This window comes from Cygnus olor, chromosome 2 (genome assembly GCF_009769625.2).
Source record: "Cygnus olor isolate bCygOlo1 chromosome 2, bCygOlo1.pri.v2, whole genome shotgun sequence".
In the NCBI taxonomy this organism is placed as follows: Eukaryota; Metazoa; Chordata; class Aves; order Anseriformes; family Anatidae; genus Cygnus; species Cygnus olor.
In genome coordinates, this window is record NC_049170.1 from 29,502,712 (window position 1) to 29,518,886 (window position 16,175).

At 37.5% G+C, this 16,175-nt stretch overlaps 1 protein-coding gene across 5 annotated transcripts in view; it reads right to left on the reverse strand.

The window, feature by feature from the left end:
• Positions 1-2,555: 2,555 nt before the first annotated feature.
• Positions 2,556-16,175, reverse strand: part of VWDE (von Willebrand factor D and EGF domains) — a 43,293-nt gene continuing 29,673 nt past the window's right edge. For 3 of the 5 annotated variants that reach the window (XM_040546255.1, XM_040546257.1, XM_040546260.1), the window contains 13 exons: positions 15,604-15,741; positions 14,972-15,025; positions 12,676-13,356; positions 12,247-12,342; positions 12,069-12,164; positions 10,600-10,695; positions 9,272-9,367; positions 8,817-8,912; positions 8,303-8,398; positions 8,108-8,203; positions 6,724-6,819; positions 6,073-6,176; positions 2,556-4,510 (listed from right to left, as the gene is read on the reverse strand). In XM_040546255.1, coding sequence (XP_040402189.1) covers positions 4,490-4,510; positions 6,073-6,176; positions 6,724-6,819; positions 8,108-8,203; positions 8,303-8,398; positions 8,817-8,912; positions 9,272-9,367; positions 10,600-10,695; positions 12,069-12,164; positions 12,247-12,342; positions 12,676-13,356; positions 14,972-15,025; positions 15,604-15,741 — 1,766 coding nt within the window. In that variant the 3' untranslated portion in view covers positions 2,556-4,489. Of the gene's footprint in view, positions 4,511-6,072; positions 6,177-6,723; positions 6,820-8,107; positions 8,224-8,302; positions 8,399-8,816; positions 8,913-9,271; positions 9,368-10,599; positions 10,696-12,068; positions 12,165-12,246; positions 12,343-12,675; positions 13,357-14,971; positions 15,026-15,603; positions 15,742-16,175 lie in introns of those variants that run through there. The other 2 variants (XM_040546256.1, XM_040546258.1) reach the window with 2 other exon arrangements.

The window sequence follows — 16,175 nt, forward strand, 5'->3', positions numbered from 1 at the left end:
TTTCTCTGCCTGTGGAGAGGAGCCTTTCTCTGGAGGCTGTTGTGTTTTGGTTCAGATGAAACCTGCTACTGGTCTTGTGGAGGTTTTGTTGCCGGGGATGTGGGACAGAGTAAGAGGAGTGTTTGGTTTTGTGCTGCTTTTGCTATGGTACACTGGATATTTCAGACATGCTGGTGAAAAAAATGTGGTTTTCATGCATGGAACAATGATCTCATCAGGAGTAGGATATAGGATGATGAAATGCTGTGTCTATCGCAGCTCACTACAGTAATCAGGCCCTAATTGAGAAATTCGGGAGTGAAGTTGAATACCTCAGATGAAATACTGGTTGCAGGGAAGTGAACGAAAAAAAAAAAATTTGCATCAGCCCCAAGGTTTCGCAGTAAACGAGCAGTATGTAAATGCAAGGAGGCGTATCTCAGCATTGTTCCTGAAAAGCCTGGCTTCTAATAGTAAAGTCCAAAGTGACAATAATGGCTATTAAAACCAAAAAGAGATACTAATATCATTAGGAATATAAGGTGAGGAACAGTCGGTGAAGCAGATCTTTAATTCATGTTCTGAGCTTGCCAGAACAACTGCTGATTTAAATAGTTCCCTGTTTAGAAATGACTAAAGTGAAGTAAGCAGTAATTTGCTGGAACACCCCAAATGCGATGGCATATTTTAGAAATAGCTTGAATGTAGCACCATCTGCTGGCTGAAGGAATTGCTTTTCCTTCTGTTTATAAGAAAAATCATTATTTAGATCTCCACAATATTTTAAATCGCTTTTAAAGTGAATTTCCTAGTAGTTATCTCAAAATAGAACAGAATCATAATGTATTATAAATGACATCCGTGTCCCCAGATGATTGTTTCCACAATCCCACATATAACTGCTTGAAGAGCTGTCAGTGTTCATTTTCTTTTGTTTGTTTTTCCATCCCCTCCCACTCACTGGAAGGCTGAACATGCCTACCAGTTACAGCATGCAATTTTTGGAGCTAGGCGTATCTTCCTGTGAAAAGAGAGTTATGCACACAGCTCAAAGGTCAAAAAAAATGAGACAGAACAGGTTATTTATTGGAGCTAACTACACCTTATACAGATGCTCTGATTTTCATTAAAATGACCGGGAAAATTGTAGGGGAGGTCTGCTGGTTGCATTTTTGATATTCTGTCATTTTAGAGTGTGCATGGAAGGATGAGAACTGTTTCTTTTTAATGTACTTACATTTGCAGTTTACTGTTTATATTTTCTGCCGTCAGTGTTTGTACGAAGAGTGGAATTGCTTGGTTTATCTGTGAAATATCCTTTATTGACAAAGGCTTCCAGCAAATAATTTTTCTAAACTGAGCTATGGGTGAAAGTTGAATTGAATAACCCAGCAATGCCACGTGGTATTACAAGAGAAACATCTTTAGTCTTGAAAACACTTTCTAACATAAACGTTTCTGTGTGATTCTGTTCATATACCCCAGTGTTATTTAGTGAGAATTTAAACTTTGAATTTTCCCACTTGGGCAAGTAAGTGAGTTGGATATATCCAATTTGGCAAGTAGCTTTTATTCTTATTTACGTTAGCGTTTGCACTGATTCTTCTTTGAGGGCTTGCTTTTGCTAGGTGGAAATGTTAAATCACTTTCTATTCTCAGCAATGACAAAATATAATTAACTTCTGTAAAAAGAGTAATCATGTGGACCATTTTCTTTTTTTTTTTTTTTAATTTTAGCCAATATGGATATAAATGTATGAAGGTGAGTCCTTGCTAAGATTTGTGGTATATTCTGTGATATGAGTGGCTCCTTCCTTCAGAAAATGCTCGTCATACAGCATTTTAAAGATCTTGGGTAAAATTCAATCTGTGCTTAGGAGAATTTCTGCTGGCTTGCACAGCAATTTTAGTCCAGCCAGATGCTGTACATCAGATGACGGATGATGCGCATAGGTATCTTCAGTATTTAAGGAAATAGTGCAACAGAGTTCGGTGAAGAGACCAGTATTCTTGTATGCCGTATTGATTTATTTTACCTCTTGCTTGCTCGACTTTTTCTTTACCTACTTCTGACTCCAAATCTGATGGAAAAACTCTGACATATGCAGACTATAGCAATGACTTACTTCTTCAGAAACCCTTTCCTGTTACTGCAACCTGGCTAATGTGCTAAGAATCAGCATAAAAGCTTCCATTTGGCACAAGTTACCCTTTATTCCATCTGACTGGTACTGTGGCGACTCCTGCAGTAAACTGCTCCGACACCCATTCCAAGTCCTTAAATTCTCTTTGGCCTAATTTCTGATCAGGCTATGCACTTCTAGAACAGTTTCATTAACGACTAAGCTTGTGTTATGCTGATCAATGTTACTGCATTCTGCTTTTCAAATTACAACAAACAAATTCTATTCCATGTGTATGAACAATCTAGTAACAAAAGTTTCACATACTTCAAACCTGTCTTGTAAGTATCTGTCTCTACGCATGTACTAGTAATTTTTCTGCTTCACGTGCTTATTGGAACACAGCTTAAATTTGCATGGAGCATGTAATTTTTAACCAGTGTAGCGAAAGTCTAGATGTGCTTTTGTTTGCTCAGCATGCATTTAGAAGATGTAGAAGAAAATACTATGTCTTTAGAAACATTGAAAATTAATGGGAAATATTAAACATTGTGATTTTAAAAGAACTTTATTCAGCCTGAAATCCTAGAAAGGCATCTGTATTGGGTCAGTTTCGTGAATGGAGGGTTGTACAAAGTCATTAACCAAATACTGTTCCTGACAGGTGTTACCTCAACGCTGTGGCTAAATGACACATGGAGTAGGGATTGTTACAAGATGAGCCTCTGCAATATCTTTGTGCCTACATTTTACAAATATTGTGTATTCAGGGCTTCATCCTGAGGCATCGGTTCCAAAAGCTAGTCAGGTTTTGTTCACAGAGATCACTGTGAGCTGTGGAAAAGGAAACAGTTCAGGTGAAGTAGGTTTTAAATAATAGAACAGTTCCCAGCATATCTGGCTACCAGCCACTTGGATGCTGGATTGAAAAAAAAAAAAAAAGTAAAAAAACTATTGAACCACTGAAACAGAATGCAAGTGGGAGATCAAAAATATTTTTGAAATAAACATCAAGCACTTAGAAATCCATCATTTTGGAATGATGCTGAGATTCACAAATGCCAACTTACTTTTCAAAATGGATTAAGAAGACTATCAAAAGGTGAGGAAAAATCTAGGCTCGGAACTGCTCTAACAGCTATGAATTGGCAGTTGGCTTCCCACAGTGGCACTAAATGGCAAAATGAGCTTGATTTTCTTCCCATTCAGCATTAGTGCACGTAAATGGGATATTGCTCATGAGATCAGAAAATAATGAAGCTTATTTTTTGGTAAGAAAAACAACCCACAGCCCAAAACAAGTCAAAGTGGTAAATTTAGATGGCTTAGCTAAAGGGAATTTTGTGTCCATTACCAGAACTCAGGTGCTGCAGGAATTGAAATGGCTTTCGCACCTCTAGGGGAAGGTAGAAGAAAGAAGGAAACTTGAGAAAAATGAGAATTTTATTTGTTCAAAAGTTATCTGGCTTATGGTTGGTGATAACAATTGATTGGAACAATAGGTAATGTGAAAAAAAATATCCATATGGAGTGCTTACAAACAGTTTCTGATTTGATACATACAGATGGCATGACGTGCAGCAAATGCCTACTCTTGTCAGTTCCTATTTTAAGGTTCAGCATGGGACATCTCTGAGTAAAACATTGTCATTTTTCTCTAAAAGCCTCTATTTCCTCATCTTTCCAAATGCTATTTCAAAAAAAGGAGCATAAAAGTCTTATGGACACAGCATTCATCCTGTACTCACGCATGTGTGTGTAAGTAATGAAGAAGACTTGTTACCTTGAAACCAGATTTATTCTGCTGCTGGTTGACTGTTGATGAGACATAGGGCCCTGGCTGCACTGCTGCTACTGAAGTCTTGTTTTGGGTTCCCCCTTCTTCCTCACTACCAGTAAGTCAGAGCAATGCAAATACAAGATGAAGAAAAAATAGCTCTGCTTTGTCTTCTGTATGCAGCCAAATAATATCTATGTAAACAACATTTAAAACCAGATGTACCATTCACAAGTGATTATGTGTACCCTACTGTCCTGGAGATGCTCAGCAGATACTCCAGTCTCACTCCCAAAAAGGAAAGATCATAGTCCAGCTGACTACATCAACAGACTGAAGAATTTTGTGTGTGCATGGTTCATGAAATCTGCGAGTCCAGTGAAGAATCAGAGGCTCTGAGGTAGCAAAAAAACCCAAAAAAACACGTGTTACAATTACAAGATTGTTGTACTAAGGCTCTTCAAAAATTCATGACTGTAACATGAATTTTTTAAACTAATGTTCTGGATATCCCTTTCATTTAAATAAACTCTGTGAATGCCTTCAAAACTTCTTGGTATTTTCAAGTCTCATATATCCATGCAGCATTTAATTGGTATACTTCTTTTCTTCATCCATGATGTTTTTGTACCTTGGAGGGAAAAATAAATAAATGTAAAGAGACTTTAACTGGACCTGCTTATTGAAGAAACAATTTTAATGAATCTCCGCTCTCCTGATATGCAAAGAAACAACGTCAAGATCAGTTTGTGCATATAGATTGTTCATTTGTTTGAGAAAGAAAAATTTGAGAAAAAATGTGCCATTTTCATCAAGGTGTAGCACTGTCAAACTGACCAGAAATGTATTTTCTAGATTAAAGATATACTAATGCATTGAAGGATGTATTTATGTAGACATTTAATCTAAATTATTTCATTTTAAGTCACATTTTGGAAATCCATACCACAAACATTACAGTCCTATCATCTTTATGGTGATCAATATGTGTAGTTTTCTATTTTTGAAGCGTATATGAGCAGTTATTTATTGTTCCAATTTCTTAAAAATATTTACCCCATCTCTGGCAAATTATCTGATACCTGAACACAAATGTTAATGGCATTGTATATGGTACTTGATAAAACAGAAAGAGGATCTGAACTCCCAGTAGTTTCAACTGGGAGAAATTAAAGCTTAGATGAAAGTAAACCTATTGCTATATTGCTATTATTCCCCCCCCCCCCCCTTTTTTTTTTTAAGCTTACTCCTCACTAAAAAAAATGTCTGCATATCTAGTAGTCACAGCATAGGCTTTACCTTAAAAGACAGTACATGGCAAAGGAAGGAAAGAGGGGAAGGATAGGCTACACTCTTGGCTGCAGCAGACCAAAAAGCTGAATGTTTTTTAAAAAACACAGTGGCATGTAATTAAAGATGGATGTAAAGGAATAGCACCAGCATGCAGTATGAAAACCAGGTATGTTCCAGCTCCTCCAAGTGAATTCTACCGGCATCAGAAAAATGTCTAAATATGCTGAAATTAAAAGAAGAGGAAAGTCACAGATGATGCAGAGAAATGTAGAATGCTTTCTACTTCAGATGTCACAAAATTGTAATGAAATGTTTAATTAAAAGTTATTTAATTAAGTGAAAGATAATGCCCAAGCAAAAGGAATATAACAGAAAATGACAAGACAAAGCAGAGAAATGGTCATTGTTCACTATCATGCAAGAAAGTAAAGCTAATAATAAATGTTTGCATGAAAGAGTTTGATGAAAAGAGTGACAGAGTAGTTAGTTTGTTTGTTAGTTAAAAAAAAAAAAAGAGATCAGGGCTTGACATCATACAAGCCAAGCAAGTCAGCAGTGGGATACTTTTCCCCTAAATGGGGCCAGACTCCAGAAAAGAATGAAATTCGTTATGAAAAGAGTAAATATCAAGTCATTGCCTGCAGCAGGAAAAGAGATAATCACCTTAATTAGAAACAAAGGAAATTTACTTTAAGTGTTGGGAAGAATTCTGTAAGTATGAGTATGAGAGTTCATAAAATACTGGAATAACTCAAGAATTTTAGGAAGTTACCCTGACTATAGATTGAAATGAAAAAATTAGACAAACGCTTGGTATCTTTGGTGCTGCTTCGTTGGATGAGGGCTAAATAACGACTTCCAAATTTCCACATTTGTGATGGCATTTTGACATTTACTTACCTGAATTCTCTTCCCACAGAGGACTCCAGTATAACCAGGGCGACAGGAGCATACATTAGGTGACACACACTTGCCTCCAAACAGACATTTCTGATTGCATATAGCTATACCGAGAGAGAGACGTAGCTTTAGTAATGAAAACTTAGTGAAGAAAGTGGCTACAATCTCAATATAGTTTACTAGCATAAAGGAGCTGAGAATTTGGTAGGTATTTTCACAGCAGAAAAACCCTTAGTGTAAGGAAACTTCACACTCACATGGAAGCAACAATGCTTTAATGCCTGTCCATTTATACAAAGATACAGATTTAATATGGGAACCTACTGAAAGCATAAATGTGTGGAGAGAGGGACATAAGTAAGGTGTATTTTAAAGCATCCTACTGTTTCAGGCTATTGCAATGCTCTCTTAGGCCTTTTCAGCAGTCTATGGTGTTAGCAATCCACTGCATATAGCCATGGTTCCAGGGTACGTTTGTATTCTTGAGGGCTTCAAAATGGGCACAGGAATATCTACTCTCTGTCCTGCCTTTGACACAGATTTGGGTTAAAATACAACCAAGGAATAGGACTTCTAGGCACTGGGCATTTCTGAAGCATTCTAAAATGTGCTGAAGCAGAAAGAACGATGTGGCCCATACTGTAAACTTACGTGTTTGACACTGGATTCCTTCCCACTGCGGAGGACAATGGCACGTGCTTGGTCCAATACATTCCCCTCCATTCTTACATTCCTGAAGACATATGGCTGCACAAACATCATCACAAAGTTTGGTTATATCCCAAGTTGTTACTTTTACTTATTATATACATTTCAGGTTGCCCAGTAGATGTTGAATGCTTTTCATGCACAAAAGTCACCTCCCCTTCACTGAAAACATAAGATCAACACGTTATTGAAGAGGGAACCAGAATAAAAAAGGCCCACGAAGGCACTGAGATGTTCTGATGCATCATAGACAGCTACAGAAGCCAGAAATACTGAATTAAGTCAACGCCACTAAATGTTCTTGCTTTTTTTTTTTCCAAATATACCTTTCTAAAATCCAAACCTTAGTGGAAGATCTTTTGTCTATCATGCAGTTTAATTCACAGTGAATCAACCCATGAATATTTGATCCAAAATTATTTCCTGTGACCTATGTTTTCTGCACGTTCTTTCCTGCTTATTAAGCCACAATCTAAAGCACTATTATTTCTCACTGGTTAACTGACTATTTGATGATGAAATCTCTTTTCTACAACGTCTAAGAATATCTAACCCCTGTCAATATGGGTGATTTTTTTTTTCCAATAAAACTTTCCAAGAATTAAAGAAGGAAAAACATGGGAAATGTTTTTTCTTCCATGCCATTAGAGAACTCACCGGCCACATCAATATCTGAGCCTCGGGTGGGGTACTATGACAGACATTAACGTTTTATCTATTGGATTTCTATCATCCATCCTTATGCTGATTTTCATGCAGACTCTGCTTTTATTCAAGCTGCCACATTTTATTTATGTGCCATCAATAACTTCATTAAAATACAATGTGAACCACAGCTGTGCTACCATTACAGCCCTATTTCTACCTTTCCTATAGTTTGTGGCCATTGCCTCTTCTATTCCACTTATTTCCCACTATGTTCCCAGTTTTACAGTGTTTCACTGTACTTCTCTTTCTATGATATTTGGTTCTATGACCTACAGCACAAATTGAAAGTCTTTCATTTCGTTGACTTAGCTCTTTGCAGTTGTATTTATTCAAAAATACAGATGCTTCTTATTTAGACAAGAATCAAGAAAGAAACAAATATTATATACTATGCAAGAATTAAAAAGATATTTTGGTCGCATGATTTAGCCTAAGGGCTGCATGGTATTATTAGTTCCCTATCCAAAATTTTGTTGCAAAATTATAGACCATTATTTTCCAATGTGTGTATATTTAAGAGTTCTTTAGCACTAAGTTCATATTATCTATGTGGACAGAGCGGTCCTTTAATCATATATTACATTTAAGGTGGGGTTCTCCTCTTAACTACAATACTTACGTGTGTTACATCTTTTTCCTCCCCACCCTGAAGGACAAGAGCAAACGTTTGGCCCTACACATCTTCCTCCATTCATGCATCTTGGCTCACAGATACCTTAAAGTCAAAAACATTTGCTGTTTAATACATTTAATGGTTTACAGAATAATTGATCAGTTATTTTCAGACCCTGGAAGGATTTCAACACTGGCTTACTTTTTTCACATCTTCTGCCTGTGTAGCCATCAGGACAAGCGCAGACATTGTTTCTCATGCAATGACCACCATTCTTACAAGGCGGGCTGCAAACAGCTAAAAGATACAAAAAAGAAAGGCTGTGGTTTGTGTTTTGTTTGCCTTTGTAATATACTTGTAGGAAACAAGACTGCAACACTAAAATTTTGATAATTTATACAGATCTTCAGAACTATCAGGCCTGTCTAGTAAAAATCATACTGATGGTCATCAAAAGCAAATACAGAATAAAATAAGGAGGTGTCAGGGTTGTGTGTGCATACACAAGTAACCAGACTATATAATGTACAATACAACAGGTCAACTGGTTGAACGCTGCTCAAGAGTTGAGTGCAAGACAAAGAAAGCAAATTTTAAAAAAAGAAATCTGTTTTGCACTGTTTTTCAGGTATGTGACTTGATTATGAATTCTGTGTCTTAAGCTAACAATGTTTTCTCATAGATTTAATGGCAGCTAATAGAAAAAAAAGATTACCATTCTGACACTGGGCACCAAAGAATCCATGTGGGCAGAGGCAAACATCTGGCTTAGTACAGGAGCCACCGTTAAGACACACAGGGTCACACATCGCTGCACAAACAGGGTGAGGAAGAGTGAGAAGTGTGACAACAAAATGAAGTCTGTAAGATATCTGCTTCTGTTGCAAGGATGGGGGTTAAATACCTCAGATAAGTGCAGGTTACACGGTCAACTTAAAATCTCTACGCAACCTTTGGGATCTGTACTAGATTTCCTAGAGCTGCTACTAGCAGCAGAACTAACATGCAGAGATGAGACATGCAGGAGCTCCCCAGCCGTCAGCAGCCACCCAGTGCTGCTGTCTCAGCCACATGGGTCCAAATTTCAAACGACGAAGAGAGAGTTCTGCATACACTCTCCCAGGACCGTGGAACATGCAGGAGTCCACGACGGGGACTATCCCGTGTTACCTGTACTGCATGTAGGTCCGTACCATCCAGGTTTACACTGGCAGGTGTCTGGAGCGAGACATTCACCACCATTTTCACAGTGTCTGTTGCAAACCACTGCCATCCAAGCAGACAAGGAAAACAACGTTAAAAAATATGTATATATAAAAATAAATATGCTACAGCTTTATGCTTAATTCATTTTTGAGTTCTTTCCCAGATACTATCACTGGAAATTACATACAATTCCTCAATTCCATAATTCCAGATGAATTGCTGAACAGATTGATCCAGACTCAAAGCTAGAACTAGAGGTAGATGACACATCCTTCCGTGTAATTATCCACTATCCATCTCGTTTTATTTAGTGTTAAAGAACTAAACAAATCTATGAAAAGGAAATCCAAGACTAAGATATTTTCAGATTACAATATGGATTTGATGAGCTCCAAGGAAGGTCACTCAAGTGTCCATCACTTCAGCAAGTGTGGCTGCACGGATAGAGCGACACAAGACTAACAGGCAAAGACATTAAAATATCATGGCTGTGGAAAACCATGAATCTTTTTTTTTCAGGACAACATCTCTTTAGTCTTACCTAACAAAGAGCAGATTTTTTTGTGTGTCGCAATTGAAACCAAAATAAGGAAAAGTGAGAGTGCAGAGTCCTGGGATTTGAGGAAAAGACAAACAAAACTCTTTTTCAAATAAAGGTCAATAATGCAGTAGCTCATTCAGGTGAATTATATACAAACAGCATGACTAAACTCGGAGTCTCTGAATGATATGAATTACCAGTACGAAATCTACTCTAAATCTGGGATTGCCAAATTGTAGCATGTAGAATTTAGTATATAAAAGATGATTGATGTGAGACTAATTTCAATTTTTCAGCTACAATCACAGCAAGTTCTCCAATTTTCATGACAGCTCAGAAAAGATCCCACAGCGTGCTTCTTAATTCAGTTTTCTGGTATCACAGTTTTTCTGATCTGCCATTCACTGATACTAGCTTCTGGACATATCTCAGCAATTAATCAATTTAACATTAATCATCTGTTTGTTGTGAAAGTAGGTGTCTCATGCTCCACAAGCTCAACATTTCCATGTTCATGTTCCCTAAATTAAAAAATGTTTTATAGTGCAGTATGTTTTTAAAAGTTATAGACAAGTACTGTCTACTTAATGTTCGTAAAGCCCAAGTACGGGAGCCTTCAAAGAGGCACAGTTTTACATCATTTGCTAGCATTAGACTAAGCACATCAAAAATATTAACCATAATTTGCTTTGTTGCTCCAAAAGAACAAAAGAAATGTTCTGTATTTTTCACTTAACGCTTTTTCACTTACGTGTATCACATCTTGGTCCCACAAAACCATATGGGCAGGTACAGAGGTTTCTGGCCAAGCACGTGCCTCCATTTTTACAGGGTGGTTTACAATGTGCTGCAGATACAGAATTATGCTGTTCAAGAAACTGCCTCTAAGAAGATGCATGGATTGGTTATGCTTTAGCAAAAGGGAAATGTTAATAATTGACAGTGAGGAAAGAACTAGAAATAAAGGAACATACATAATGCTTTTGACAAGAACAAACAACAAGAATTTAATTCCAACAGAGCACACAGAGTCCCAACGTCGATGGTCATCCCAAAGAAAGGAAACATAAGACAATTTCCAGACAGGACCTTAGTATTCCCACATGGAGCACGGGCAGAGAGTGACCGTGAGGGAGCTGAGGAGACGAAGCGACAGGGGCTGACCGCAGCCCCCATTCCCTGTTCCCCTGTGCTGCTCAAGGGGAGGAGGTAGAAGAGGTTGGATGGGGGGGAAGGTGTTTTTAGTTTGTTTTTAGCTTCTCACTACTCTAGTCTGTTATTAGCAATGGGCAATAAATTACATAAATCTCCATATGCTGAATCTGTTTTGTCTGTGACAGTAACTGATGGGTGATCTCCCTGCCCTTATCTGAACCCTTGAGCCCTTTTCCATCATATTTTCTCCCTCTCTTCCTTTGAGGATTGAGAGTGGTTGTCGTGGAATTTCAGCTGCCCAGCAGTGTGAAACCACCACAGGGTGTCACCATTACGTGCCATTAGGAACTCTTCCTAAGAGGATTCGGAACACTTGTACTTACAGAGAAATAAATGACAAGTAAGCAAAGTGGGTCACCACCTGAAGACAACTAGTGTTCTCTATACAGTCAGTAGAGAGAAGATAGTATTTACATGGAGGTCTTTCAAAATTGTTCTTCACTGAAGTATAAAGAATTCAGAGGGTTGTTTGAGACATCCTTTTGTATTCTTACTCTCATCCTCAAAGAGACAGAGATTTGTATGTGCCAATTTAGGGATGGCAATGCCTAAGTGAAGGTGTCTAGCACAGATTCCCAGAGAGTCCCCAGAGGGACTGGATTTTCGCCACAGGTCATTGTCTGCTAGGAATGCACATGCATGCACATGAAAATGAGGTGAGATTCAATGACCTTCGTTTTCCTAAAAGGTGCTGAAAGGGTGAAGTGGAGAAGGTAACTCTGAACAAACATCCAGGGGATAAAGCACAGTAAATCTGCTTGCTCAGAAGTGAGTGATAAATAAAAAACAACCAAACAATTTTTTTCATGATTTTTAGATTAACACTGTACTGAAGGTGCCAGAAATCAAAATATGGTATTGTGCTGTCATAACTTATTAAACATAGGAATCTCTGTTAAAGTAAAATTAACATACATCTTTCCTGTTAGAATGCACAGTTATGAAAGTCATTTACAGTACCCTTTGGGCATTTATTGATTCAAGAGTAGAAAATATTTTGTTTACCTTCCTCACAAGTGGAGCCACTGAATCCTGATAGACATTCACAGACATTGGGCTTAATGCACTTCCCATGGTTTTTGCAATCAGGTCTGCATAAAGCTGTGTGTAATCAACAACAATCTTGAAATCATTAATGTATTGATACGAGTTACCACGGGCTAAATCAAAATACCATACTCACCAGTCTGACAGTTATAACCAGCATAACCAGGCTTGCATTTGCAAATATTGGGCGCCACACACTCCATATTTTTGCCACATGTTTGTCTACATATTGCTGAAAGGCAAGTAAGAGAACAATGGAAGGAATAAGGAAACAGACAGTGGCATTTCAGCATAACTGTGTCTTGCCTAGCAAGGTAAACGTATCACATACAATCAGTTATGTCCCTTCCTGTACGTGAGGAGCCTGAGGTACATTAGAAAAATATTAAGTGCATCCATACAACTAATAGCCTGTAAGCTATGCCAATATCAATAAGCAGAAATGAGGAAATTCAATGTTATTTGCATTTCAGTGATCACACAGTAACAATGAACTTTCAGGTTAAAAGAGATCATGAGATCCTTCTTCAGAAAAAAAAACATTTGGTACAGTTATTTGCAATACCTCTGCAAGTGAAGCCATCTCCGTAATAACCATAAGGACAACGACCACACTTGACACTTCCATCCCGACTTGGCTCACAAGATACTCCAGGAAAACAGGGTAAATCAGCACAGGTGACTGCTTTAGGAACTGTGATTTCATCAGAATCTTCGGGAAGCATTTTTGGTGGGACAGTCACTTTAACAAGAACAACAGGTAAAGGACTTGCTTTATGCTTGGCTAACAGGTACTGAACCCTGTGAGCATTTCTGCCTCTGAATACTTTGTTTGGCAAAGAAAGCTCTTTGCTTTTATCTGTTGTGCTGCTAAAAGAAGCCTTCTTGTGAGTCTCAGAATAACTGTAGGGCTCACCTTGTGCCCTTGTTTTCTTCTCAGGTGATATAGCATGGCTCCTTGCTGAAGTGGTCACCACAGTGTTTACTGAGGAACTCCCTTCTGTGTTAGTAAGGTGACTGTTGGTGATGCTGAGAGCGTGAGCAACGTTTCCAGTAACAGCTGGTTGTACAGAAGCACTTCTCTGAGAATTAAATGACTTCCAAGAGGTGACTGTTTTTACTGTGGAGGCAGGTGGAGTGCTGCTACTGGCCATTTCTCGAGAAACAAATCCCTCAGGGATATCTGTAGAACTAGGAATATAGCTTGAGATGCTGAAAACCTTGTCAAAGGATGACTGTTGAAAACCTACAGAATATTAGAAATAAAGGAGAAGAAAAATACAGAAATATACCAGGGCTTATTTCTGTCAAGGGTGGGGAACTTCTTCTGAGCAGAAAAACATACAACCCATTCATTGTGTGCTTCAGGAAGCCTATCCTCCTATGGTACTACACCAGAATACAAGTACCCAGTAGAACATACCTCCTTGCTGGCAGAATCAGAGCAGATGAAGGTACTTTGGCTACCTCCTTTCCCACATTCACCATGGCCTTTTCATGGATGGAAGATAAGGAGAAAGCACCACATATATGAGGCACGCAGCTAGAGATTTTCGTGTGTTGGGGCAATAAACAGCTTTACTGTCAGAGCAAATTACCAGCACTATACATTGCTACCACCTAGATAACTGCAACAGAGAGCTTAAACAAAAGATACTGCTTGTTGTTCACCTGTGTATCTAAGTGCAGGTAATAAACCTAGAGTCTAGAAGCAGATATTTAGTCACAAAATATACGTACATACATTTATACTTACTGATGCATTATCAACAGTATTTACATGAATAATCCATCACCTTTTAGCAAAAGTATTATACATTACTTTATCAGTTTAGTTATTTCAGAGAAATCTGAGAATTCTCCAAACTTTTTTCTTCATTTTTGTAAAGGTTTTTATTACTGGGATGTTACATGTGTTTTATATGTGACAGAGATGGACTCAGCCTTCTCTTTGACAGCAGTGTAAAATGAATGAGAAGTGCCCCATGTTCTGCCCAGGAAAAGTGGGTGTTCTGGTGGATCGTGGAAAGGAATGTGGCATTGTAATTATTATAATATAATTAATTATATGGGCTTTTAGCATTATGGGTCTGAGCAGGAATTGAGCTGGAGGAGATTGTTCAACCTAACTTAAGATTTGTCCTTAACCCCATTTTGAACAGTATTAGAAAACTGTCAACAAGAAGTTAAACTTCCCCAAATCTTATAAGTGCTATTTCTCTGATTTATTTATGTATTTATTTTTATTTGCTGAAAAGCAAAATACTTTGCAGTTGATGAAGAATTATCCAGCGCTGGCAATTGAGTGAGAGAACGTTCCTCCTGCCCTGCTAACAAGTCAGTGATAAAGGGAAAAGACACCCAAGGAGAATTCCCTGTGAATAAAGCCCCAGCAGGCATAGAGCTGGAAATGCCAGCAAGAGCATTTACAGAGTTCTGGAATTAAGGACATCCGTTTGCCATATCCTTCACCTTTCTGTTGAGTTAAAGTATGAAAATGGCATTCAACATAATGCCATAAACTTTTGCTTATCTCACATAACAGATGTCCCTATCCCCATGTTACCTATTGTATGTCTGTGGTTAGTCACAAAAACAAAAGGCAACAGAAAGAATGTCATACATCACCCTGTCAATGAAATGACTTGACAGACCTAAGGGATTTGTTGATATCGACATTTCAGTGTCATTTGTAAGATCAGAAATAGGAATGCAACCCAAGTAATGAATTAAATTAAAACTGAAAAATAAAAGTGAGTAAAATAAAACTTACTAAAACCTTTAAATTACCAGCTATATTCGTATTGGTATGAATCAGAAATTTCACTGTCTTCATAAAAAAAAAAAATCACCTTTATTACCTTCAATTTCTCCTGTGGAATCCTTTCTTTCAACAGAAATGTCTTCAAAGGTTTCTAAAAACAACAGATGAGGAGGAACGGTAATAGTTGCTTTTGTTTCAACAGCAAATAAATTGAAAAGTTTTAGTACATAAAATAATTCAATTTAGAAAGCAGGTGAAGAGTAAAAATTGTTTCTTAAAGGTTTTCAGTGGAGTGTTTTAAAAATACAAGTTATTCAGGACTTGCATAATAGACAGTAAATAGATGTTTAGACACCTTATTTCGCAACTGTCTTGTTTTGAATAAACAGTTCAATGTTAAGCAGTCTAATAGGAAAGCATTTTGTCAACAATTACTGGTATTATGCAGGAAAAAAAATACATCACATGCCATTCTAGTTTTAGATAAACAATTTTGGACATTTTGTAGCTATTTTTTCTAATCACCTGAAAAAGGGTTTTACTACTATGTGACCCACTGTCTTCCAATGTTTTGAACAACTGAGATTCAATCTCAGCAGTCAGAGAAAACCAATTTTTTTTGCCAATTAGGAGTTCTAAGTTACTGTTAGAAACATATAGCACAACCAAAGATATTTTATCTGATTACAGTAAGATAATAGCATTCTTCTAAAAAATAGATCATTTTACCATAACAGGATTTCCCATCTCCATGTAGATTATTCGGGCATGGACCACAATAGTAAGAACCAAAAGTGTTGAAGCAAAATACTCCAGGAAAGCAAGGACTGGAAAGGCATTCATCTACATCATCCTGACAATTTTTACCTGCATTCAAATACAGATTTTTATAATATTGTTGTTACCAGACTTTGACAGTATGCCTATAAGTGATAAAAGCACAATGTATGCAGATGATGAACATAAAGACATGCATCTATTAAGTACATCAAAGTATTTCAGTATATCTAATTTGTACAGCTGACTAGGTTTGCTATGCATGTTTTATCATCATATGCCAAGTATCTTGCTTATTGAGGAAAACAAAGAGGATGGGCTCTGTGAACTGTTTTATCCGCAGGCATGGGAGGAACCACACTGTAACCAAACCCACCACTCCTATTTCACCACATTCACCAGAGGAAAACATGGAAAATTTGCTCTCATAATCACTTGCTCTTTCACTATAATCTACCCTTGCATCCATGCAAGAAAAATCTTGAAGTATATCATAAATCACAAGACCTTAAAATTTCTTCATA